Source organism: Panthera tigris, chromosome C1, assembly GCF_018350195.1.
Source record: "Panthera tigris isolate Pti1 chromosome C1, P.tigris_Pti1_mat1.1, whole genome shotgun sequence".
In the NCBI taxonomy this organism is placed as follows: Eukaryota; Metazoa; Chordata; class Mammalia; order Carnivora; family Felidae; genus Panthera; species Panthera tigris.
This window is the reverse complement of record NC_056667.1, coordinates 164,898,679-164,926,474: the sequence shown is the minus strand read 5'-3', so window position 1 is coordinate 164,926,474 and position 27,796 is coordinate 164,898,679. Positions and strand designations below refer to the sequence as shown.

Genomic DNA, 27,796 nt, shown 5'->3' with positions numbered 1-27,796 from the left:
GTTAAATTAAATCTTCATGCTCCCGTCTGAGATTTTTATGCTAGCTTGAGCATAAGCATGAAACACATCTTCCATGGGACATGGAAGTTTGGTAACTTATTAATATATGTGCTGCTGAAGTGAGCACGGTAACTTATTAAATCTTACAGGCACAGAAGAGCACAAAGCTGGTAGCTATGTCACAAGGCTTACACAACTGTGGTGTTTACTCACTTTAAAACAATCTTTGAAACATGTCCTGTGTGCTACTTACATCGAGTGGTGCCTTGGAATACTTTAACATGCCATTATCCAGGACAAAAAACCGCTGCAAGAACCAAACAATGCCCAGTTACTGTCTACATTTTGAATTCTATAAAACATCCGCAAGCATGGGTCTAACGTTGCTTGGCATTTAGTAATCAGTATGTTTGATCATTTTAACTTATATGAATTTAGTGTACCTGGCCATAGTCAGTCACATTAAATGGTAAGGAAATCTGAGCTTGAATTCCATACTATTAGCTTACTAGGGTTCTTTTACACACAATCTGATGGAGAGCGAATCTCTCGCCATGCTTTTCCTTGAAGGGAGTGGGCCTGGGGGATGGAGTCTCGGGACCCACAGCCAAGACTTTTGAATGAACCACATCAGGGTGTCTTTGAAAGTGAGAAATGAGAATAACTCAGTTTAGATCACAGTGATTCTGTAAGGAGCTTCTCTACAGGGAATTGTTCACTCTGGATGTAAACTCCTGCATTTCCCTGGATACCATGGAAAATTCCTAAAAATGCTCAAGTCTGTTACAGAAGCCAGTGAACTAGATCTAGGAGGAGTAATAAATTATCTGGAACATTTACGAAGGAGCTTTAGCAATATATTTGTTATCTCCACTTAGCAAAATGCTTGCATTTCACTAAAAGAGATTAAAAATACTTCTAAATTACATTCAGGGTTAAAAAAGAGAGAGAGAGAGAGAGAGAGAGAGAGATTTTTGGCAATTTTTGTCTCCTTCAAGAAGCTCCTGGTCCACTCCAAACGAATCTAGCCATTATTGCTCCACAAACACTCAGGAAGACTCTGCTGGTTTCCTTTCCATGGGCAATTCACAAGGGAACACACAATTCTCAGGACCCACTCAAACAACGGGTCCAGTGCCCTCCTATGGTCTCTAAAAGTGCAAGGAGTCTTTCTATGGCTGGAAAATTAGTCTGCTGGAAAGGTTTTATGTGATTTGGGACCACTTAGCTGCTGAGGTAGCAGGTGGTCAAGCCCAGGGATACTCTGCACAGAACTCACAGAAAGCCATGAAAACCCTTTTGACACAGGTACTGGGGGGGCAATAAGAAAGCACCAGAAGAAAGTATCCCCACAGTTGAAAAACACTTGATTACTCAATCACCCAAGACACGGGCAATCACATATGCTGATGCTTGACTAAATATCTGATGGCGCTAGAGATCAGGAGAAAAGGCAATCCAAGTTAAGAACCTCCTACTACTGATATAGAAAAATGCTCAAAGGTATGGCCTAGAAAGAATGGCTGTTGAACCACTGAGATGTGGACCTGAGAATGCTAAATTAAAGTTAGTGATTCATGTAACATTGGTTTCTTTGACTTCTTTTCTCTACTTTTCCATTTCTACCTATCAAAGAATGTTAGCAGGGATAACCTACTGTGTGATCATGGGGGAAGAGATTAGCAAAGCCAGTGATTCGAGGAATTGCAAAGTGGTGAAGCCCGAATGAAAAGCAAAAGGTGATTCTAGGAAGCAGTATGGCCAGCTGGCCAAAATCCAAGGAAGAACAAGGGTGGACAGAAATTTTGGTATTGGGAGAATATTATGGGTTCAGGGGAGACTGAGAAGGCTTCTGAAAGGAACATTAGTCAGAAGCCTCTTCGAGCTATTTTTATTTCACGCACAGAGACTGGGAAGTAGGGCATTTGCCGTCGGTTAATTTTTAAGTCTTCCTCTTAAATCGCAAAAAATGTGTTTGCAAAAGATGCTATAATCCATAACATCCTTGTTTTGGGCCACTGGAGAGTCACCAGCCAGTCATTTGGGCCAATAGATCCATCTGCTCTGAGATGAAATCCATCAGCAGGTGCAGCAAGTACATGAACCTGTTCTTCCAGTGATTTCAGAGAAGGTACTGGTGGTCTGTTGAAGGCCTTATATTGAAAATGGAGGATAATTTTCTCCTTCTTAGCCTCACAGAATTCTTGTTACTTAGATAACTGCATTGGTGTAGTACAAAATATTTTCTCCATAATTAAAACTGGAAGATGGAGAAAGGATGCAGAGGTAGGGGAGAGAGGAATAAATCACATACTTTTAAGAGCAGTAAACAGACTTCTGTGATTTTCCATCTTTAGTTTGCACTGGTAACAGTAATTCCAGGACTTTATTCCAAGGACTTAAATGGAAATTTGTGTATAAGGATGTTCATCACAACAGCATTATAGTAAATAAGTTAGATATATCCTACATGTGCAGCAATAGGGAACTGGTTCAATAACGGTGCGATATACAGCATAAATCCATCCAATGGAACAGAACATATGCATGCATTTAAAAACATCTTATTTCAGAGAATATTTAATAAGCATACATTCATGTTATTATTTTTCTATATTCATATTATTTTTAAATGAAAAAGTAGAATAGACAACATGTACAAACTGGATTTCAAATATAATGTAAAATATTTTTTCCCTGCATACAGATATTATGTATCTCAGACTTAAATGGGTATAATGGGTTGTAGCCCACACGGTTAAACAAAAAAGGCTTTGAAAATTAGTTTTACACATACAACCATTCTCTTCGTTTCCCACCTAATGACACCAAATAAGATCTTCTCTATTGACGACGAAGGTCTGGAGATGAATATGATGAAAATGGTACCTTGTGCCAGCCTTTTAAAGGCCATTTTCTTTTCTTCAGCATAAAGCCTTCATGTTTGTCTGGTCTCTGGACATTGGTTTGGCCTATTTTCAGCCCTTCTATAATTTCCCAGCTGTCAGCTTCCTGAGAGAAAAGAAGAAAAACAAATCACGTATTTCTTGGTGTTTGATGACACAGTCAAAGCAGACTCTTAAGTAGAAGCTGCTTTTGCAACAACACTGGACACACCGGAAGTCTGAACCACATTCTGAAGCAAATTCTAACATCAGACACAGCGACGCACTTATAAGTGAGGTTAAAATGAGTTTCCAGTAGACCTGGATGCATGCAGGTCCATCAGAGACGGGTTGGGGGCTGGGGGCTGGAGCAGAATGGAGTTTTGATTGCATGTACTCAGAAGATTTAAAATGCATTTTTCCAGACAGTTCATCTCTGGGCACAAAGGCACTTTAACGTTTTAAAGTAAGGCTGTTTTGATGACAAATGTTCAATTAGTGCGGAGACCTGGGCTCCTGTATAAAATGGAAAGGCTGCAGTGGTCTGAGTGGCCCATCACCTGCCCAGCTAAAAGCAGTGCTACGGGCTGCACGTATTTCAGGGGGCTCGTGAAATGCCCTGCCTGCCACAGGACACTCAGAAGTCCATGCTTTCAGAGACACACATCCTGAGAAACACTCACCCTTGGGCGCCCATGTAAAGAGCACCAGACTTGAAAGCCAGAAATCTGGGATTTTGGAGGCTATGCTATCACCCTCCTCTGTTAAAAACAGGCCAAATCATGGTTTCCTCTTTCATAAGACACGTTTTGTCTTGTCTATGATGTCTAAATTTTTTAATAAGCTGTCAACATTTAAAAGTCAGACGATTTCAGGTATAAAAAATCTGAATTTTGAGTGTTTTGCTAAAGTCTATCAGATCTGGCAGCACTGGGTCTGCCCTGAGGGATGGGTGTCCAGACATGTTCAGTTCGTCACGGCCCCCCTCAGGCCTGCTTCCGTGTTAGATACCCAACCCTTAGCGACATCCTGGGTTTTCAAATCCCTGGACCGGGCGGTTCCTACGGGCCTACGCCGCCCTGAAGTAACCGCTGACCTGGCAAACACTCCCATTCAAGATCTCAGGCATGGTCACAAAGCAAGCAGTAGAGGCAGGAGCAAACATCACGTCCCATTCACAACTGCTATGATCCTGCTCCCGGCGCAGGGAAGCACAATCTCTCGGTGTAACCTGCTCCACTGCCTCAGCTTCAGAAAGCGGGACGAGCCCACAGATCAGGGCAGGCATCTCTGCAGAATGCCCCATCCCAAACGGACTCAGGAAACTGTCTTCTGAAGACATATATTCTATCAGGAATCATCCTTCAATCACACAACAAGGCTCCAACAGGAACTGATGAGTTCCATCTTGGACTTGCTGGCACAAATGTCTAGGTGGTGGCCGCCCCTGCTGAAGGACTGTGAGGCTCTGACAAGGCCCAGAGGCAAAGGTGCCACAATTGGTTACGGACATTGGCCCTGGGGACGAGAAGGGAGAGGCTAGCATTTTATCATCCATTCCTCTTTTCCTTTTTCCCTCCTTCCATCCCAGAAGCTGCTTGCCCTATGGCCAAGTCAAATCTATGTTTAAGTCCAAGCATGTATAAATGGGGTGTGTTTTTTCACAGTAAGCTATATTTCTAGGAGATGCAGCTGAACATTGCTTCATTCTAGCATTGCTAAGCCTAGGAGACACTCCTGGCTTATGAAAAGCCCTCTAAGCCAACATCATGCCTCTGTCCTCCCAAATGCAACTGTAAATGTCCCCTACTCCACAAGGAAAACCAATCTGAGACCAGTGTCATTTCTTTATCTACTTGGTCATCCCTGAGGGGTCCCCACTGAATGAACTATTTACCTTACAAAAACATACCTACTAATATTCATTTAGCAACATTAAGAACCCTTTACAGTAACTGCTAGTGTCCCATTAAATTAAAAAAAAAAAATCCTGTTTCAGATTCTGTGTCTCCCTCTCTCTCTGTTCCTCCCCTGCTTGCACTCTGTCTCTCTCAAAAATAAAGATTAAAAAAAGAGTTGGACACTTAACCGCCTGAGCCACCCAGATGCCCCCAAGAAATAATATTCTATTTAAAGATAATACTGTTTATTTATTTATTTTTTAAATATATGAAATTTATTGTCAAATTGGTTTCCATACAACACCCAGTGCTCATCCCAACAGGTGCCCTTCTCAATGCCCATCACCCACTTTCCTCTCTCCCCCACCCCCTATCCACCCTCAGTTTGTTCTCAGTATTTCAGAGTTTCTTATGGTTTGCCTCCTTCACTTTCTGTAACTCCCACCCCCCCGCCCCCGCCATGGTCTTCTGTTAAGTTTCTCAGGATCCACATAAGAGTGAAACCATATGGTATCTGTCTTTCTCTGTATGGCTTATTTCACTTAGCATAACACTCTCCAGTTCCATCCACATTGCTACAAAGGGCCATATTTCATTCTTTCTCATTGCCATGTAGTATTCCATTGTGTATATAAACCACAATTTCTTTATCCATTCATCAGTTGATGGACATTTAGGCTCTTTCCATAATTTGGCTATTGTTGAGAGTGCTGCTATAAACATTGGGGTACAAGTGCCCCTATGCATCAGTACTCCTGTATCCCTTGGGTAAATTCCTAGCAGTGCTACTGCTGGGTCATAGGGTAGGTCTATTTTTAATTTTTTGAGGAACCTCCACACTGTTTTCCAGAGCAGCTGCACCAGTTTGCATTCCCACCAACAGTGCAAGAGGGTTCCTGTTTCTCCACATCCTCTCCAGCATCTATAGTCTCCTGATTTGTTCATTTTGGCTACTCTGACTGGCGTGAGGTGATATAAAGATAATACTGTTAGGACATGTGGTTCAGCTGGTCAAAACTGTTAATTAGATACAGTAATATTTTTTGATATATATATTTAAAGTTTTTACTTAAATTCCAATTAGTTAATATATATAGTGTAACATTAGTTTCAGTAGAATTTTGTGATTTATCACTTATACACAACACCCAAATGCAGTAGTTTTTTAAAAAAATGTTTCTGATGAGACAGTTTCAGGCTGTATACCATGTTTTTTGGACAATACCAGTACAGGTGGCATTATCATCTGGAGCACAAAGTGGGGTGCTCTGGTATTCCCATTTTAAAATACTGAACTGGAGGGCGTCTGGGTGGCTCAACCGTTAGGCGTCTGACTTCGGCTCAGGTTCTGATCTTGCAGTTTGTGGGTTCGAGCCCTACCTTGGGCCTCAGAGCTCAGAGCCTGGAGCCTGTTTCGGATTCTCTGTCTCCCTCTCTCTCTGCCCACCACCACCCCCCCCCCCCCGCTCGTGTTCTGTCTCTCTGTCTCTCAAAAATAAATAAACATTAAAATAATAATAAAATAAAATAAAATACTGAACTGCACCTCAACAAGTGAGCATTGCTTAGGAATAATGTTGCAATCATCAGAGAAGATACTAGGTTCTACTCTCACCAAAGAAAGTGGACAAAAAATTTCATAAAAATGATGGATTTTTACTGATTTCTTTTTAAAAGTTTGATATAATCACATAATTAAAGAATAACTCTCTGTATATGTACAAATATATTCATTAGAGCTTTCTCTGTTCTTAGAGATCAGCTGTACTTAATGACATTTCTATTTTTAGTAGCCCTATCCATGTATAGCATCTCTAGAATAACATTTTTATTTTCAACTAGTTCTCATTTGAAGGCTAGTGTTCATCTTTCATCTATTCTGTGTGTGTGTGTGTGTGTGTGTGTGTGTGTGTACACATGCATATATATGATGTGTGGTATGTGGGTGTATATATATATATACATTATATATGTATGTGTGGCCATTATGTGTGGCCTGTGTGTATATATACATATATGATCTGTATGGTGTACGTGTGTGTATATATACACATATGTATATGTATATATGTATACATGTATACGTAAGTAAATACATATATATGTGATGAAGAATACTCTGGATAACTTGTAAAAATGGAAACCTTTAATAATAAGTACAATGCTTTTTGGATTTTTTTTTTTCTAATTAAACTCAGACCATAATACCAGCTTGTTCCTGTGGCACAATGGCTACTGATTTCTATCACAGTAGTGTTTTTCTTGGTTTAACTACAGAGGAGGGAAATAAAGGGATAAGACAGAAAAGGCAAAAGGTTAAAATGTATTTCTTAAACATAAATGCAGTAGCTCCAAACAAATAACTCTATTTGCTCTGATTCAATATTACTAAACCCAAAGAAATTGAAAAGAATCCCAATACAGTTCTTATAGTTAAATAAGCTGTCCAACTGACAAAGAGGCAAAAAGGTAAATCCAGAGCAAACAACATCCTCCCTATTTCAATTATAACTGCAGATGACAATGTTACAAATAAGGTGTGTAAGAAATGAAAACAGCCCATCTCAGCACTTAATAGGACCCACCTCTATGCTTAGTAGACTAGGTCTATCTTAAGGAACTTAAAATTACTTTCTGAAAATTGAAGGATTTTTTGTAATTTCAATGGATATTAATTTTCTGTTTAAAAGTCTCCAATTTTTGTAGGTACGCTTGTAATGGAAACAGTCAAAAGCCCTTATGTAATCATATCGGGACTTGAGTCAGATACACAAACATTTTTGCTATTACAGAAATTTAAAATATACTTTTAATCTAATAACAACAACTAAAATCAGAAAGTAACCTAGTAATAGCCCTCGTCTGTTCATTTGAGACCCTTCCTTTCTCAAGGGTATACTCCAGAGGCATGAGTGTCGGGGATGGGGGTGGAGTGCTACATCAACCAAACTAAGAATTTCGACAAATCCTGAGACAGGACAATGTGTACTTCAAACAATGTTCTTCTACCGTCAACCAGGGCCCAGGAAGTCCATCTCTTCTCAAAGGGATGGTGAGATGCTCTGGTATCTGGAATGGATGGGACCCTCTGATTTCATGAGGCCTTGAGCAATGTGGTATTAATACAAAACACAATAATAGTGTAGTCCTACAGCAAGATCCAAGTGGGTAACAGCGTGGAAGAGTAATGGGAAGTGGATACAGTTGGTGCCCTACCTAGATGCCTGTAAGAGCCCAGTGGATCCATGCCCCAGCGGTAGAGGCTCCCTCCTTCTACCGTGAACTGCCTTTTACTGAAGCTGGGGCCATAGAGCCTGGGCATGAATCTCCCTCCTCCATGGCTGGGGCATCTACACCTCAGCATCTCCTTTCCTCAAGACTCTCAACTGCTGAAGGACACAAGAGTACCAACAGCTGATGGAACAAAAATCCCTGCCTCAGAGTGACAGCAACACTGTGATACAATTCATGCCCAGGGCTCACCGTGGAGTCGGGCTGAAGGTAGACTCCGACCAAAACCACTTCTTGCCAGCACCGCACTGTCCTAACCTCTTCTCTTACCCTTTCTCCTGAGGGCTCTCCCATAATGAGCCACAAACACCCTAAGCCCAGTCTCAGGTCTTCCTTCTAGAGGACCCGATGTAAGAAAGGATGTAAAATAAAGTAACAGATGTGGTAAGTGCAGGGACAGGCTGGGGCCGAGGGTGCATTGGGGTAGGGGGGTGATAAACAGCATCTGAAGAAGGATTCCTGTGGGTCTTAGAAGAGTAGGGGTTTCAGCTAGGGCACTCCAGAAGGAGCAGACATGCAGCAGTGGAGGAGAGAAAGAGCATGGCCAGTGTAGGAAACTGTGTGCAGGTGGATGTAGCTGGAGTGTAAAGTGAGATGCCATGGAGGTTCGAGATGCAGTTGGTGGGGACGAAGGACCCAAGCAAGTCTTGTGTGCGTTTGCTTATTATTATTATTATTAATTATTATACTTACTAGATCGCCAGTTTATTGTAAAAGGATACAACTCAGGAACAGCCAGGTGGAAGGGATGCAGAGGACAAGGTACGGGGAAAGGGTGAGGAAGTTCCATGCCCTCCGCAGGGGTGCCAATCCTCCAGTGCCTCCCCGTGTTCACCGACCAGGAAGTTCCTCCTTATTTATGGTTTTCAGCCCAGCAATTCTCCTTGTCGTTTCTGTGTGTCATTCTCTTTTCACTGTGTATCTCTCACCACCCTGGTCTCTGTCACACACCACCTATCTGACTCCGGACAACTAGTTTACTTAGGCGCCAAGTCTCAGTTTCCTCATCAGTAAAATGAGAAGAACGTCAATAGTCACCTCATCCAGTAGGCTGATTATGTGAGAGAGACTATATGTACTGATCCAATGTCTGAGACAAAGTAGACACCCAATAAATGTTAGCTGCTGTTCCCATGGCCCCAGGATTTATTTATTCTCTCTCTCTGTTAGCTGCCTGTAAGAGAGAGCTGATATTTTCAAAGAGATTACCAGTTGTATTTACCAAGTCACCATTCTCTGTTTGCCATTCAAATAGAAATCAGATTACTTTCTATTTCTCTCTAAATTATTTTTTAAGTTTAGTAACCCCCTTTCCTTAGATTAGCAGTCTACTCCTGTCCAATAACACAAACTTCATAGCTTGTAATATCTTCTAAATATGAAGAGTACAAGCACATATTTTCCATACCACTAGGGTAGGAAAGTGTTCTTTCCTTAAAGGATTCTGTTTAACACAGGGAAAGCAAAGAAGAATCAGTTCAACATATTTCAAAGTCGTTTGGGGGAAATAAAGTGCTATTTTTATATCTGAACTCAAAATCCCCATGCAGTCTATTTGCTGAGTTTCTCCACAAGACAGGCAGCCCACTGAAGATCGCAGGAGTTGAGCAAGAGGTAGGGGTGAGCAGGATGGCATCTCCCCAGCTTTTCTTTGGGATTTTGCATTTTAGACATAAATAAATTTAGATGTTTCCCTAGTCCATGAAAGACAAGGCTGAAGGGAGGGAATGCTGGCTTCCATTAAATGGAAGAGCTCTTAATAATCTGCAGTGTTCTTCAAAGAGCTCACTGCAAGGCAGGCCAGATATAAGGAGAAGGCTGGAACCCTCACATCCAACAGCCCCTCAGGTAGGTACTATTTTATCTGCAGGTGGCCTAGCATTGAAACGGTCTAAGTCTGAATCCCTGCTCTGCTACGTTTTCTACTTTCTGCTAGCTTTTTCAGACGTTGAGCAAGTTACTAATTCTTGGTTTCCATGTTTGTAAATGTAATAAATACCTCCACTGCATGGAGCTGTTTGCAAGGGTTATATTAAATGGGATAATATATTTAAGCACCTGGCACAATGCCTGGTGCACAGTGCAGGGGCCATGATGGTAACAGGTGGTGTTGCTGGTGGTGGTGGTGTTATTTTTTATTTTTAATATTTTTCTGTTGGACCCAGTGATTTTTTTCTCCCTATTAGCTTGGCATAGAAATATCTGCTCATGTCTCCAACAGGGGAACGATAATACTTTCTCTTCCTTTAAACTCAAGAGTATTTTGGATCTTTGTAACCTTGCAAATTGCAGCAAAATATACTTTCATCTATTCCTCCCTTACACAGGGCAGAGAAACCTTACATACTGGAGGCAGAAAGACGTGGTAGCACAGTGCTACAACAGGTATCACAGCTACCTCAGGGGAGTCAGGTGTAAGAGCTGTTTACGATCCAGCTGGCCCACAGCAGGCATCAAGCCGTCTGAGAAAGCACCACATTCCACCACTGACCTTGGAGAGGGGGACAGGCTCCGGTTCTAGCAACTGCCGACTTACAGAGGGTTCGGTGCTGGAGGAAGCAGTCCTCTCCAAGACGTGGATACTCTGAAAATAAATGGAAATACATCCCAGGGTGAGACAGCCCGTTTTTCACATGGATGGACACGGGGGCGAGGTCACACAGTGAACTACAGTAAACACAGTGAGCCATGGTAACGATGGCAAGTTCCTGAGGAGACCAAAGGCAGCAGCAACAGTCAGAAAAATGCCAGCACGGGATTTTGTTTTCCCCTCTTCCAGATATGCTCTACAACAGCTGGTTTGTCTTCGAGAAAAAGTCAGAGATTGCACACATTTAAAAAACCACAGAGCATGCCTCAACATATTTATTACTTTACGAGAATGTATATCCACCACTTAGACAATTAGCCTTACATAAAAATATCTGCTTACCTCTCTCTGAGGGCAACAGACAAAAGGGAAGGTCTACATCAAAAATCCCAGAGCCTTAATACCACTTAGTCTCTAGAGTTTCATAATCCTTATGAAATCATTGTAATCGTAGTATCTTACAAAAATTCTTAAATGAGCAGAGAAGAAAATGATTCATCAAGTACAAAACAGTAGATGTGTGTTATAGACTACAAAAAGCACTCACAGATCAGTGACTTTCCAACAGAAAAATAGCAAAGAACATTAACAGGCAACTCATGCAGGACATTTGAAAAGATGTTCAACCTCAACCACAGAAGTATTCAAAGAAATGAAAACCAAATAATGATTTTTTTTTAAAAACCATTAGATTCAAGAATAGATCAGATGGGAGAAAGGGAGTATAAATCGGGTGTGATCTTTCTAAAGAGGAGCCATTTTATTAAAAACAAAAAAAACAAAAAAAAACTCTTTGGAAAAAGAAGAACATGCCTCATTGACCTAGCAATCCCATAGCTAAATCTTTACCCTGAAGGAATCAGATTTGCTATACAAAGATATAAGGACAGACAGTTTACTATTATTTTACTATAGTAAAAAACATCTAACACATATGAGACTTATAAGGCAACTCCATACAGTGATCGAAAATGACAATGTGGATCTATATCTACTGATATGGAAAAAATACCCCTGATGTTCTGTCAACTGAAAAATCAGGCTACCAAGAATATGTAGAATATGATACTATACATATAATCAAAACATGTTCCCTAATGTTCACAGCAGCTGCATAAAGGGGATAGAATTATAGGTATTTTTAATTTTTTCTTATTTTTTAATGCAATAAGTAGGTATAAATTGTGTATTTGGGAAAAAGTATTTTCTATGGGGGAATTAACCTGAAAGACATCAAAGAAATAACTCAATGGAATTAATATTTAGGTGTAGGCTGAAAATGAAAAGTAACTTTTTTACTCTAGTGGGAACATTTCACTGTTTCAATAAATGAGGTCAGTATTTTATTTACTTATTGAGGCCTCTGTTTTTTGATATCTCACTTGAAAATTATTAGGTTAATATTTGCTTTTTCAAGAAAAAATTACACTCCAACCTGAGCCAAATTATTCTAATTTCTTGGTAAGTTTCCAAGCTTTTGGTTATTTCTATTACCTTGAGAATAAAGTGTCTGATTACAGATTTTGAAATCCTCCCCAAATGCATTTTTAAAATCATTTATTAGAGAATAATTGGGGCACCTGGGTGGCTCAGTCTGTTAAGCATCATGATCTCATGGTTCATGGGTTCGAGCCCCACCTGGGGCTCTGTGCTGACAGCTCAGAGTATGGAGCCTGCTTCAGATTCTCTGTCTCCTTCCCTCTCTGCCCCTCCCCCACACATGCTCTGTCTCTCAAAAATAAATAAATATTTAAAAATTAAAAAAAAAACAAAGAATAATTACAGTGAAAAGTTTATGAACTGTTCCCCATTTCTCCAATTTGAGGAAATATAAGAAATAAGAAAAGAACAGATATTTTGGGGCCAAATATAAAGTTGGGCAGCAAGAATTCCTAATCTGACACCTATAGTGTCCAAGGACAATCTAACCATTAGCTGGGACTCTGTTCTTTCCATTTTTGGATTTATCTGAATGAGCAGAGAAAAATGATGAATGTAGCTCAGTATCCATATTTGTGTCAGTGCCTTTTGTGAGATAATCAAAAGCAAAGGCATCTTATGGAGTGAAAAGCTGGTGGTGTGTGTTCAGATCTTAGACAAAAAGGGAGCAAAAGACTCAGGACTTGCATATTGATATTTTGGATAGGATCCTATTCAAAACATATCAGCTAAATTTAAATTTTAGATGTATTCTGAGAGCATATGATTAGAAACTAAAATGAGAATTTTGTTGCTGTTGAAACAAGAATGTTATGGGGCGCTTGGGTGACTCAGCTGGTTGAGCATCTGACTCTTGATTTCAGCTCAGGTCATGATCTCAGGGTCATGGGATTGAGCCCCACATTGTGCTCAGCACTGATCATGGAGCCTGCTTGGGATCCTCTCTCTCCCTGTTCTCCCCCCCACCCGCCCCCCCGCTCCCCGCCAAAACGAAACAAAACAAAACAACCCCAAGAATGTTATTACCTTCTTCTGGGAGGTAATGTCCCCCTCCCAACTTTCATTTTATTTTTATGTTTTAAAATGACAAAACTAATATACGCTCATTACAAAAGATTCAAACACAACAGAGAAATACAGAAAAGGTCAAACCTCCCATTCCTTTGCTACTCATCACTTTACCCCTTAGCTTCTGGAGCAGTGATTTATCAAAAGGTAGTCCATGAACCTGGGAGTCCCTAAGGCTCTTTCAAGGGGGTCTGAGAGGTGAAAACTCCTTTTATAATAAAGCCAAGAAGTTACTTGCCTTTTTAATTCTCATTCCCTCATTAATGTACAGTGGAGGTTTTTGAGGATACATAACATGTGGTATTATAACATATTAAACAGAAGCCGACTGAGAATCTAGTTGTTTTCTACAAACATCAGAAATTTTTTTTACAAAAATGTAAAACATTATAATTCTCACTAAAATTAATTTTGGTAATATTGTTAAAAAATTTTTTTTGGATGTTTATTTATTTTTGAGAGAGAGAGACAGAGCATGAGTGGGGGGAGGGGCAGAGAGAGAGGAAGACACAGAATCCGAAGCAGGCTCCAGGCTCTGAGCTGTCAGCACAGAGTCCGACATGGGGCTTGAATCCACGAGCTATAAGATCATGACCTGAGCTGAAGTCAGATGCTTAACTGACTGGGCCACCCAGGTGCTCCGGTAATACTTTTTTAAAATAAAAAATGTTATTTAGGCTAGCATGTAGTGAGTCTATTTTATTTTTAAATATATTAACGGGGCGCCTGGGTGGCTCAGTCGGTTGGGCGTACGACTTCAGCTCAGGTCACGATCTCGCCGTCCGTGAGTTCGAGCCCCGCATCGGGCTCTGGGCTGATGGCTCAGAGCCTGGAGCCTGCTTCCGATTCTGTGTCTCCCTTTCTCTCTGCCCCTCCCCCGTTCATGCTCTGTCTCTCTCTGTCTCAAAAATAAATAAAACGTTAAAAAAAAAAAAAAAAAAATATATATATATATATATTAAGGGGCGCCTGGGTGGCTCAGTCGGTTAAGCGGCCAACTTCGGCTCAGGTCATGATCTCGCGGTCCGTGAGTTTGAGCCCCGCGTCGGGCTCTGTGCTGACGGCTCAGAGCCTGGAGCCTGTTTCAGATTCTGTGCCTCCCTCTCTCTGACCCTCCCCCGTTCATGCTCTGTCTCTCTTTGTCTCAAAAATAAATAAACGTTTAAAAAAAATTTTTTAAATAAATAAATAAATATATTAAGAAATATTAAATTTTTTATACACTTTAATTTCTAATACAGTAAATACAGACAGACATAATCCACATATACACAACTCTCTTTGAGGTCTTCATTAGTTTTAAAGAGGGTAAAGGGTTCCTGAGAACTGCTATTCTAGAAAAAAATACTATAAAACTTTTGTGGTTATTAAAATGGAGAATTCTGACTTGCACCTAAGTTATTCTTTTTCTCATAAAGCTTATTTTCAGGAAAAGCATTTTTAAAAAAAACTAATATTTCAAAATTTACTTACAACTACTTAATCTACCTCAAACTAAATTATATAAATCTACTCATTAACAATCCCAAACTGTCCAGACACATCACATAAACCGGTAAGAGGAAACCAAATCATGTTTCATGTATTCTTCAAATATATCTGAGAAAACCTTCCCTAATTGTAAATTCTATAAAGATTAAAAAAAAAAACCGTGAAAGTATTTTTTAAATGCATGAGTTGGTTTTTCTAAAAAAAACAACCATGAGCATAAAAGATATATAGGTGTCAATGAACTCTGTCTGCCGGTGAAATGTACCTGTAATTCATTCATCCATCCATTGGTTCAATTAATCACCAAATAACCTATTGGTTATTGGGCCCTGTACTGTGCTAGGAGCAGAGAACAGGGTGGTGGAGAACAAAATAGACAAGAGAATTGCTCCTAATGATTATATTCTAGAGAGAGGTCTTATACCAAAGACCAAAAAAGGCTGAACAAATTTTTATAAACCTGCGCCTTAACCCTGTTCCGTGCGGCTACTGCTTTTACTTATTTCATATTGTCCAGGGAAATATCGTTGGCTTGAGCTTCTCTTTAAGAGCCCTCCTCAGCCCTCATCCTTGCAGGTTGCTGAGCAATAGAACACATATACATTGCCTCCCCGACCCCATCCCTGTCAAATAAACATGGTAAGGAAAGCAAAACTTGACCTTAGTAACTATGCAGGCAGGAAATAAAGGATTAACTCAGGAATTTAGCCAGGGGAAGGAAACTAAATCCTCTAATTTCCAAACCAAGCCACAGACCTATAGAAGATCAATTTAGGATATTTAAAGTATGATAAAAATGAGTTTTGTCTCTATAGACACCTATCTATCCAATTATTTATTATTGTCCCATGATAAAAAATTAATCCACTACCTTAAGAATTGCCTTCATGGTGTTTGAAGTCAAAAGCATATCCTGAGGTTATATAATCACACACAACGCTTCATCATTTGTAGTGAACTATCTAAATACTTGAATGCTGCATTTTCAACATTGGCAGATAAAAAGAAGATAGTTTTCAAATTTAACCATACTCGGTGTTGGACTCTAGTTAGATTGGGGGGAACAAGCTCATATTCATCTTGGTATCCTGCCTCCTCTACTGCCAGCCCACCCTTGGCACAAGTCCTTGCAAATTGTAGCCGGTCAGAAATTTCTGGAATTTTTAAGTGCTCTCTGATTAATTTGTAGAGAACAGTCCCTCAGTAATTATTGACACATGATTAGGCATAAAACTGCCTTCTAGCTTCATCTTGGAATTATAAAAATCACAGCTCCAATAGGCTAGAACTTTTGAAAACATTTAAAGAACTTAACTTTTAAAATCGAAACATCCAGTGGATTAACCTCAGGGCTCTTGTTTATTCGATTTAAAGCTATGGTTGGTAAAATTTAATGTAGCAACATCTTCAGTAACAAAAATGAATCTGTTTCATAAGGTTTCCCTTATGATCTTAATCTGTGCTATATACTTTTGTGTACTTTTCTTCACAAGCTGGCTATTTTCACATTCTTTCACGGTAATGTGGAAATATTGTCAAGGTGTTACACATATTAGATAAGGAGCTTAAATAAAGGGTTACATAACCCTTTTATGTATGTATGTATGTATGTATGTATGTTTTATTTATTTATTTTATTTTATTTATTAAAAAAATTTTTTTAAATGCTTATTTATTTTTGAGAGACAGAGTCAGAGTGTGAGCGGTGGAAGGGCAGAGAGAGGGGGAGACATAGAATCTGAAGTAGGCTCCAGGCTCCGAGCCATCAGCACAGAGCCTGATGCGGGGCTCGAACTCACGAATCGTGAAATCACGACCTGAGCTGAAGTCGGACACTCAACTGACTGAGCCACCCAGGCACCCTGTTAATTAGTCTTTTATTTTTTTATTTTTTTTTTAAACGTTTTTATTTATTTTTGAGACAGAGAGAGACAAAGCATGAACGGGGGAGGGTCAGAGAGAGAGGGAGACACAGAATCAGAAGCAGGCTCCAGGCTCTGAGCCATCAGCCCAGAGCCCGACGCGGGGCTCGAACTCACGGACCGCGAGATCATGACCTGAGCCGAAGTCGGCTGCCCAACCGACTGAGCCACCCAGGCGCCCCTTAATTAATCTTTTAAAGTCAAGTTTCCTTTCAAATCCTAAAATTACAACTTAATTTTCAGGTCAGTGGGGTTTTTTTTTGAAGACTTTTTTTTAGAGTAGTTTTATAAAAGTTCACAGCAAAACTGAGAGAAAGGTACAGAGATTTCCCATATACCGCTGGCCCATATACTACATAGGCATGGTCTCCCCTAGAGTCAGCACTCCCCACCAGAGTGGTACATTTGTGATAGTGATGAACCTAGCTTGGTTACAGGTCAGTTTTCTAGGGAACTTATTAGCACACGCAGAGAAGGTGGGAAGTACTACTTGGCTAACCGTTATTCCTCCTGCTCAAAGAGAACTGATGTATATTTCACTTAAAGCCAAGAGTCCAGGACAAACATGCCACTACAGCTCTTTAATTTGGTAAAAGTTCATCCAGTGCAACTCCTACAGAGGGGAATGTGACTCTAACATGAGAATGCACAAGATCTGAACAGCTCTCCTGGTTTGTTGGGTCTGTCCGTTTATTCATTTCATTTCAAAGACATATAGGAACTGCTATAACTATTTCAGGCCATGGCTACAAATTTCTGTATAGATTCACTTTTCATACAAGTTTAGCAGAGTAAAAAGGAGAACTGGCCCACCTCTCTCTAAATGTTAACTCTGCTGAAATTGTCTGATGATCCTCTCTAAGCTATTTTTATAATCATCAACTATATAAAATATTTTCAAAGAAAAATACCAAAAATAATTTCTAAACCTCTAAAGGATTTTCTCCTTCAAGCTTTTGGTTGCTAGGCATGTGTCTCTTCTAGTGACACTGAATTCTAACACAGCAACACTATTTCAGTGATGCTCGTAATCTTCATGTGATAGTGCTGATGACAACGATGGTGGAGACAGTTAATATTTGGTGTTCTCTATATCCCTGTCTCCAGGTTTTACATGGATTATTTCATTCCATTTCCACACAAAGCCTTTGAGTAATGACTATGACATTTATTTTATGGCCGATTGAACAGGGAGAGGCACAGAGGGGTTAAATTAATGACACAGTCAGTAAGTGTTGGAGTTGGAATGTGAATGGAGACTTTACTCTGCGTCCGAGCTTTTAAGTACTGCCTTCTACTGAAATTAAAGCTGACGGTAAACGGCAGAAACGATAGTAATTTCAAGCAGTGTATTCCCTCAAGACTAACTGAACACATCAAAAGCCATCCTCTACCACAGGCTTTTGTGGAAGCAGAGAGGCAGAAATGAGTAAAACAGAACAGGATTGCAGCACTCTTAAATATGGTACAGCCTTATGGTGTTTCCAAGTCAAGAACTAAGAGCAAGCCAGCTAGCTTTTCCTTCAGAGATCCAGTGTCCAATGCAGAGAAAAGAATGTAATTTTTGAAGTCACACAGATGAGCATACCAACCCTCATGCTGCTATTTACCACGTGACTTGGGCAAATCATGAACCTCTCTCAGCCTCAGTGTCCTCTATCTATAAAATGGGGATAGTAACATCTACCTTAGAAGACACTGCAAATCACAGAGCTGGCACCCAGTGTATGCACAGTGCTGCCCAGAGCCTTGCACACCATGGGCATTTAATAAATGGTAGCTAACATCTCGGTGGTAATGCTGTAAGAATAAATGTTTAGGAATTCTGTGTGATTTTATTGCCATAGAAGGATGTGTCCAAACACCCCGCTGGGGTGTGACATCTGAAAATAAAGAATCCAGGGACACCTGGGTGGCTCAGTTGGTTAAGCATCCAACCCTTGGTTTTGATTCAGGTCATGATCTCATCTTTTGTGAGATCGAGCCCTGGTCGGGCTCTGTGCTGACAGTGCAGAGCCTGTTTGGGATTCTCTCTCTCCCCTCTCTCTGCCTCTCCTCTGCTCACTCTCTATCTTTGTCTCTCAAAATAAACATATATTTTTAAGTGAAAATGAAGAATCCATACTTGACATGATCATCATGTTACCTGGTCAACCTAGTAACCAAAGTCAGCACTACTTTGCAAACAGAGCATCAGAACTTACTGAGGAAGCTGACAGAGTGAGTGGAGACAGATGCCCTAAACACCTGCTAGCAGGACAAAGAGCAGCAGATGGATGCTGACCCCACACCACCCCGAACGGTGATGCTGACCCTGAACCTTGTGAATGGCTATGCGACCCCGCACCCCCTGAATGGAGATGCCGACCCTGCACCCTCCTGGATGGTGATGCCGACCCTGCACCCTCCTGAATGGTGATGCCCACCTTGCACCCCCTGAATGGCAATGCCCACCCTGCACCCCCCTGAATGGCGCAGCAGAAGAGGCATATGGACTTGTCACTGTCTTCTTAATAACTCCCTTCAAGGAAATATTATTATTGGAATAGCATAAAATATTAAAATCATGAAAGCCATAAGGCCATGACTGAATATGTAGTAATCCTACTACTTTCTTTATAGTAGCAATTGTCTTACTCTCACTGAAAGATGGAAGAATTGCATTAATAATAAATCTCTACATAAGCGCCACTGAAATGAATGAAAGAAAATTTTAGAAACAGTGGCTGGAAAAATTCCACACAGCACACCTGGAAAACCCTAAAGGGAGCAGTAGCAGTCACCACAGTCTTGACTCTGTGTGTGTACAAACATGAACACTTCCTAAGAACCAACAGCTTTGGCCCCACATTGAAGTGGCCTATTGTTGGAAACACTGCATTGTAAGAAATGCCATCAGGATCCATCAAGTGGCCCATTTATAGCCGAGAGCATTTCAGCAATCTTGACTATGAAGTGGCAAAAGGCATGTGAATAAACAGCTTTTTAATTCCCATGATTGCCTTCAAGTAGCACTAGAAGCAGAACTTACTGCTTCTAGGAGCGGGTTTGCTACTCCCCTGTACTCTAATACTCACAAACACATTAATAAGATCACCGAAAACCCCAGCAACTATGACCATTCTTCATTGCAGCAATTGTAAATAAATGGTGAATAATGGAGACAAGTACTAGGTCACTTCAAGAGCAAAGGCTCCGGAACATGAAGAGTTAATATAAAAGGCAGGAGAGCACTTATGTGTGACTGGAAAAGAACATTAAAGTCAAGGTAATTTGTAATTTTCTAAAAGGCTATTTAAATGGCCCAGAACAGACAAGGGATTTTAGTAGGACAATCACTCACGTGATTTTGTTAGCAATAAAAGTAAAAAAAAAAAAAAAAAAAAAATCCTATATGTATCTATTCAACACTTACATATGTATACTTAAGACAGAGTTGATTTGCTGTGATTACCCATGTGAACTCAGAGCAGATATATCTATAATTTGCCTATATGTACCCATAAGTCTTTGCTGAATGAAAGAACAAATTAAGTTGGCACGATATAAATACAGGTCGTTAAGAGGAGAAAAGGTGGCCCAGCTTCCGCCTCAGTACCTCAAAGATGGTTTTAAAAATTTGTTCCAAGTCTCCCCTGTAGCACATCCTACATATTCATTTATTTGTAAATCTTATGGAGTTAAGGCTTACAATTTTATTATTAAAATGGCTGACACTTATATTTACTTTACTCAAAATACTATTTAAACCTACATACATATGCACAGTAATTCACAAAATAAATGACTCACAAAATATGACATACATTTTTTACTATAGAAGCAATATACATTCATTGCAGAAATGTGGTGGGGGGAACAGAAAAGAAAAAAGAAATTAAAACTACCACACCAGCAATAACCTCTTTCAATATCTTGGTATATTTGCTTTCAGCTTTTTTTCAATTCATATATCCACCCAATTCTTAATAGCCAGTTTTCTTCAATTAACAATGTAACATTTTTCTTACAGCATGAAAAATTCTTCAAAAACATTTTCAGCAGCTGTGCAATATTCCACTGCATGACTGTGAGATAGGTTATTTTTTTTAATGTTTATTTTATTTTATTTTTTTTTGAGACAGAGGGAGAGAAAGAGAGAGAGAGAGAGAGAGAGAGAGAGAGAGAGAGTGAGCAGGGAAAGAGGAGAGGCAGACACAGAAAGCGAAGCAGTCTCCAGGCTCTGAGCTGTGCACAGAGCCCAATGTGGGGCTCAAACTCACAAACCGTGAGATCATGACCTGAGCTGAAGTCAGATGCTTAACCGACTGAGCCACTGCTTAATCTTGGCGTCCTGAGATAGGTTTTTTTTTTTTTTTTAATTTATTTATTTATTTTGAGAGAGAAAGAGGCAGCACAAGTGGGGGAAGGGAAGAGAGAGGGAGAGACAGAATCCCAAGCAGACTCCACGCTGCCAGTGCAGTCTACTGTGGGGCTCGCATCTATGAACAGTGACATTGTGACCCGAGCCGAAACCAAGAGTCAGACACTCAACCAATTGAGCCACCCAGGCGCCCCAAAATAGTTATTTAAATAACTTCTTGTTTAACATCAGGCAGTTGCTAATATTTTAATAGTATAAAAATACTTTGATAAAGGTCTTTGCACAAAAATCTTTACATGTATCTTTGGTGTTTCCTTGGAATACATTTCTTAGAAGCTGAGTTACCGTGTCCTATGGGATAACCTTTGAAAAGTCTTTAGATATGCATTACAAAATTTCCCTCCAGAAAAGTAGAATCCGTTAACATGCTAAGCAGTAGTGCACAAGAATGTCCATTTCCCTCAAACTTCATGAACACTGGCTATTATCACTATCACAAAATCACCTCTTAATTAGGATTTGAAGTCAAGAAGTCTGGAACTTTAAAGTACACAACATGCATGGGGCTTTCTTTTACCTTTGTGACAGTATTTTACTTAGAGCCTAGCCACTTTTAGTGGCTACTGGGCAAAGGGATGGTAAAATTTTCTATTTGTCAAAACTGAAAATCAAATAAAGCAGTTTTTGTAGAATTTATGATCCTTTGAGACAATGTTTTTATAGTCCTTCAGAAATACCTATAAATGTATTCTGTAAGAGCAATGCTTTCCAAATCTGGGTAAATAACAGTCTCCTAGGGAAGCTTCTATACATGACAGATTCCCAGGCCCCCTCAGTGACCTACGAATGAGATCCTCTGGGGTTCACTAACTGATTATACTGTGGCTCTTTCCATTTGGTGTTATGTCTAAGAACTAAACATGCAGTGTTAATCTTGAGTCTGGTGACAAATTTGTTGCTATGAAAATGCTATCCCAAACCAGCCAGCTCAAGTAATAAGAGATCACTTCTTCAGTGAGACACTGATAAAACAGTCATAGAAAAATCAAAGGATTCTACAGACACACCAGGGAAAGCAGTAGCCAGATTCTCAAATAATGCCGAGTTCTGAATTACTCGTGGATAATGAGCATCTGAATGACAGGTGGCAAATTTCTTTCCAATGATCTCAATTTCAGCACCTGTGACATGGACTGGGCACACACTGTAAACATCAAGCAGTGGTGACAGTGGTCTCCAAAGGGTGGGCACAGCAAGAAAACTATGGGGATGCTCATTTCATTTCACGGAAAAGGCTAATCACAGTTTTCAATGAACAAATGCTCAAAACTTCTCGTTCCAAAGGCAATAGGTGTAGTGAAAATACAGAAAATTCAGGAAAGCACAAAGTGAATGATTCACCTTTGAGAACAGTAGGTCACGATAAAAACTATTAATACAGTGGTCTATGTATCATTTGGTCTTGCTTCCTTGGCCAATGAAGATGTAAAAAATCACTGTTGCTACAGAGAGAAAAAATGAGGAGGCGAACATAACTCAAAATAATTGACAAATGCTGCTTACAGAGTTTGCTTAGAAGTGAACAGAAGGCCCTTCTCCTGGACATTCAGCTTGTCAAACCTTGCAACAGAGCTAACAGTGGTGTGGTCAAGAACTTTAGGAGCTCCAGAATCAGGCTTCCAGGGAGCAGACCCTGTCTTAGGCTGCTCATTAGCTGTGGGGAAGACATTTCACCACTTTATGCCATAGTTTAGGTCTCTAAAAAAGGTGATGACCGGGGCACCTGGGTGGCTCAGTCGGTTAAGCGTCCGACTTCAGCTCAGGTCACGATCTCATGGTCCGTGAGTTCGAGCCCCACATCAGGCTCTGTGCTGACGGCTCAGAGCCTGGAGCCTGCTTCGGATTCTGTGTCTCCCTCTCTCTCTGCTCCTCCCCCGTTCATGCTCTGTCTCTCTCTGTCTCAAAAATAAATAAACGTTAAAAAAAAAATTAAAAAAAAAAAAAGGTGATGACCGTCCCAACCTTCCACAGTGAGAACGCACGAAATACTAGCTGTTGCTGGTGTTGTTCTATTTGTTTATTCATGAACTTTGCCTAATATTTAGACTTTTCAGAACACCCAGTTTACAAAATGCATCTAAATCACAGAAGTTTCTCACAGTGTGTTTTTGTAAGAAATTATTTTTTTTCCCATTGACCTCGGTCCTAAGTCTTTGAAGTTAAGTTCCAGGGGATGAATGGAATCCCAAAAAGGCTAAATTGGAGGTTTGGTATTAAATCAGGAAGCCTTGATTTTTTTTTTCCCTCTAAGAACTAGAATATTTTTGTTTGAGGTAGTATTTTATTTTTTTCAACTCAAAGATGGAAATATTTCATATTCAGGTAGACACACTATATTTCAAAGCAGTGATTTGGTTATTTCATTTAATAAAGCTATTTGAAGAAGATGTGTCAGAGGTTCAGTTGGGAGAGACACATTCCAATTCAGTTCACGTAGATGCTAGGGGATGTTTTTATCAGCCTGTTTGTCTAAGGAGAAATGTTGTTATGAAAACCCCATACATAAAGTATAAACGTTGATGAAGAACACTCACTTTCTAGTTTTTTAGGCACCTTCTTCACTTACAATGAAAGCTGCACATGTAGCATATGCTGCTGCTACCAGAACTGGGAGATTATGTCGCCAGTCCATGGTGACGTGAGTCCCACAGAACCTCTGCTGGGGATACCTTTCACTCGTCATCCATGGACATTAACAGAAGGGGCCATGGTGTACTGTTGTTAATGATGTGTAGGAAACATCATTAGACACCCATGTAATTGACACACTCTATTCATTAAGACCGACTACAATACTAAATATATATTTCATAAAAACTGGCAAGAAGATTAACTCCCAGCCTCTTATGACCTATTCATAATATAATTTTTTCCTTAAAAATTATTTATTTTATGATCTCTGAGCTTTGGCAAACTTTAAATCATTATAAGGAATGGCTAATACTTTTTTTTCTTTGATTTTCCATTAAATTAAAAAGCCTGACTCATTTAAGCATTTGCAATGTCTAACCTGGTAGAGCTAAAACAATTCACTGATAACAGACACTATCATCTGGTAATTATGCATTCCAAATCCTAAATTCTTAGAGCAATAGTGTCTGATTTTCTGAAATGACCTGTTAATGATACAAATAAAAAATAATCAATGGCTTCAAACAGAGGCCTCACTTTTATTAATTTTTATGTTTTGAGAGAAAGAGAGAGAGAGAGCAGGGGAGGGGCAGAGGGAGAGGGAGAGAGAATCCCAAGCGGGCTCCATGCTGCCAGCACAGAGCCTGATGTAGGGCTTGATCCCACAACCCTGGGTCATGACCTGAGCTGAAATCAAGAGTTGGATGCTCAACCAACCGAGCCACTAAGGTGCCCCTAGAGGCCTTACTTTTAAAAATGCAGATCCTTGGGCCTAATACCAGAACTACAGAAACTGTCTCAACAGGGTGGTCTCAGTCTCATATATTGTAAAAAAAAAATTCTCTAAAATATGTAAATGTAAGAGTAATTATCAAAACAAACAAACAAATAAAATCCAGTCAGCTGGTCATAAACTTAGCCTATTATATAATGTTACCTTAAAATAAGTAATATGACTGGGCAATAGTAACTCCTGTTTTAAAAAAAAAAAGTTATTGGAGGTGTCTGGGTGGCTCAGTTGGTTAAGTGTCCAACTCCTGGTTTTGGCTCAGGTCATGATCTCATGGTTTGTGAGATGGAGCCCCAGGTTGTGCTCTTCCCTGGTAGCACGGAGCCTGCTTGGGATTCTCTTTCTCCCTCTTTCTGCCCCTCCCCCCCATCCCCCTGCTTAGAATAAATAAATAAACTTAAAAACAAAATTTAAAAAGTTATTGAAAACAATAATTTGAAAAGATATATGCACCTCTATGTTTAATGCAGCATTATTTACATAGCCAAGGCATGGAAACAACCCGTGTCCATCTATAGACAAATGGATATGGAAGATGTGGTATACATACACAGACACACATACCTACATACATACACAATGGAATATTACTCAGCCGTAAAAAGCATGAGGCTGTGCCATTTGAGACAACATGGATGAATCTAGAAGGTATTGTGCTAAGTGAAATAAATCAGAGAAAGACCAATGCCATATGATTTCATTCATAAGTGGAATCTGAAAAAAAAAACAACTATAAGAAACAAACAAAAAAAACTCAAGACCCCAACTGAATTAACAAACAAAAATCAGAATCAGATTATAAGTACAGAGAACAAACTGATGGCTGCCAGAGGAGAGTGGGGTGGGACATTGGGTAAAATGGGCAAAGGCCAGTGGGAGGCACGGGCTTCCAGTTGTGGAATAAGTAAGTCACAGGGACAAAAGGCCTAGCATAGGGAATACAGTCAATGATTTTAATAGCAATGTATGGGGACAGATGGTAGCTACATTTCTGGTGAACGTAGTATAATTTACGAAGTTGTCGAATCATTGTGTTGTACACCTGAAACTAATTTAACATTGTGTGTCAACTATACTCAAATAAAAAATAAATAAAATAAAATAAAATGTTACCTCCCACCCCCAACAATACTTTTAATATGTGTGCAGGACACTCCCAATGCTTTGCTTTTGTCTGATGCCATTTCCTTCGTAAGCCTCAAGTCATTTATTCCACCATATAATCACCATCAGCAGCAAGCAGAAAAGTCTGTGTTCTTAGCTCCCTCCTGCCACCTTTGGACATCCCTCTTCCACTCTCAAGATCTACTCTTCTTGGGAGACACGGAGCTCCCCACTATACTACTTTCTTTCTTTGTCACCTCCCAACCTCATGACTATTCCTTCATAGTTCTCAAGACCTCTGGAGCCTGGTTCCCAATCTGCCTCTCCATGCCAATCCCTCATTCATTTATTCATTCAAATATATTCTGAGCCATGCCATATGTGAGGTATTGTGGGAGGTGCTAGGGGTACATTATTGAATGAAATAAAATACCAGTTTTCAGGGAGCTTACAGGTCAGTGACAATCAAAAGAGGAACGGGATACAGATATGAACAGATAAATATGTAACCTGTCAGGTCGTGGTTAATGCTTTAGAGGCAAATAAAATGAGGTACATAGACAATGAGTGATGAAGACATGCAGGGTAGGTCAGAGAAGGCTATGCAAAAAGGCTACATTTGGAAATGAGTCAAATGTATGAGCAAACCTGGGAATGCCTGGAATGAAAAGCAAGTGAGGCTAAGAGGGTCCAAAACATAAAGGCCTTGAGGTGGGAGCACAACTGAGGAAAAATGCTAGAGAGATCTAAGTGAAGGGGAACAAGGCGGGAAACGGGATCAGAGAAGTGGGCAGAACCAGATAATGAATGACCCTGTAGGCAATGGTCAGCAATTTAAGTATTATTTAGAAACAGATGGGGACCAATGAAGGGTTTGGAGCAGTGGAGTGGCTTGCTCTGACTTAGGTTTTGAAAGGATCACTCTGACTACTCTGTAAAAATATGGCCTGTATGTCAGGCAACAGTAGAAGCAGGGAAACCAGTTGGAAGACTATGGCCATCATCCAGGTGAGAAATGATGGTAGCTCAGACCAGAGTGGAGAGGGAGGAGGTGGTAAGCAGTGGTCAGAACCCAGGTACATCTGAAGGTAGAACCGATAGGATTCACTGAGGGTTTGGAAGCAGGTGTGAGAAAAAAACAAGAAGGATGACTCCTGGTGAGGTTTCTGGCTGTACCAAAAGGAAGGACAGAGTTGCTGCTTACTGAGATAAGGAAGACTGGGAAGGGGCAGATTGGAGAGGGAAATTAGGAATTCAGTTTTGGACATGTTAAGTGTGAGATGTCTTCTTTTTTTAAAATTTTTTTTTATGTTTATTTTTGAGAGAGAGAGAGAGAGAGAGAGAATGGGCGGCGGAGGGGCAGAGAGAGAGGGAGACACAGAATCCAAAGCTGGCCCCAGGCTCTGAGCCATAAGCCCAGAGCCCAACGTGGGGCACGAACCCACGAACTGTTGAGATCATGACCTGAGCCGAAGTCGGATGCTTAACCAACTGAGCCACCCAGGCACCCCGAGATGCCTTCTTAACGTCCAAGTGGAGATCACCCTTGGTAACTTCAATATCACTGTGGTTGACTTGATATCCAGGATCAGGGTTGGCAATTCAAATGCCTTCTGGGGCCAGGCAGGAAACATACATATTGAAATACAATAAGGAGAGGTAGGGGACTGTGGCTGATCAGAGGGTATATGCCCCATCTACAGGGGAAGCTACTCCTGAGCCCAGTTTAGTGTTGCCATTTGCAATCTGGGCTCAGTATTCCTAGATTTTCCAATTTCTTAACAGAAAGAAGAATCTGGAATAACAACTAAATCTTCGGAAAATAAAAAAAAGTTCCACAACCTACTATATTCTAGAAGTGTTCAGTTAAAGTTGTAACTCACTCGTTACATTAGTTGCCTGATGTATATTAATATACATTAATTTATTAACCCATATTGCAAAAAGAGACCATGTTTAGCATTTCTCTAACTTCTTTGACAATAAAATTCTCTTTTTCATGCAACATCAAGGGGAAAGCATTCTTTGGCATACACTGGGAAATGCTGGTTTCTGTATAAAACCTAGATGTCCTAATCAACTCCTTTATATCCTTTTTGAAAATTTTAGGGCATATATTTCTTGCAGCTTATGAATCATTGATCTCTCTCTCTGTTTTTGTCTCTCCCTCTCTGTCTCTCTTGCACACACACATACAGTTAATTTTGTTAGATGTTCTAACATCAAATATCAGTCTGGAATGAAATGTAAATGGAGCATT

The 27,796-nt window shown here is 40.1% G+C and overlaps 1 protein-coding gene across 3 annotated transcripts in view; it reads right to left on the bottom strand.

Moving 5' to 3' along the window:
- OSBPL6 (oxysterol binding protein like 6) overlaps positions 1 to 27,796 on the bottom strand; it is a 213,243-nt gene that overhangs the window by 61,579 nt on the left and 123,868 nt on the right. For all 3 annotated transcript variants that reach the window (XM_042994790.1, XM_042994791.1, XM_042994792.1), the window contains 3 exons: positions 10,569 to 10,661; positions 2,890 to 3,012; positions 254 to 307 (listed from right to left, as the gene is read on the bottom strand). In XM_042994790.1, the coding sequence (XP_042850724.1) occupies positions 254 to 307; positions 2,890 to 3,012; positions 10,569 to 10,661 (270 nt within the window). The remainder of the gene's footprint in view (positions 1 to 253; positions 308 to 2,889; positions 3,013 to 10,568; positions 10,662 to 27,796) is intronic.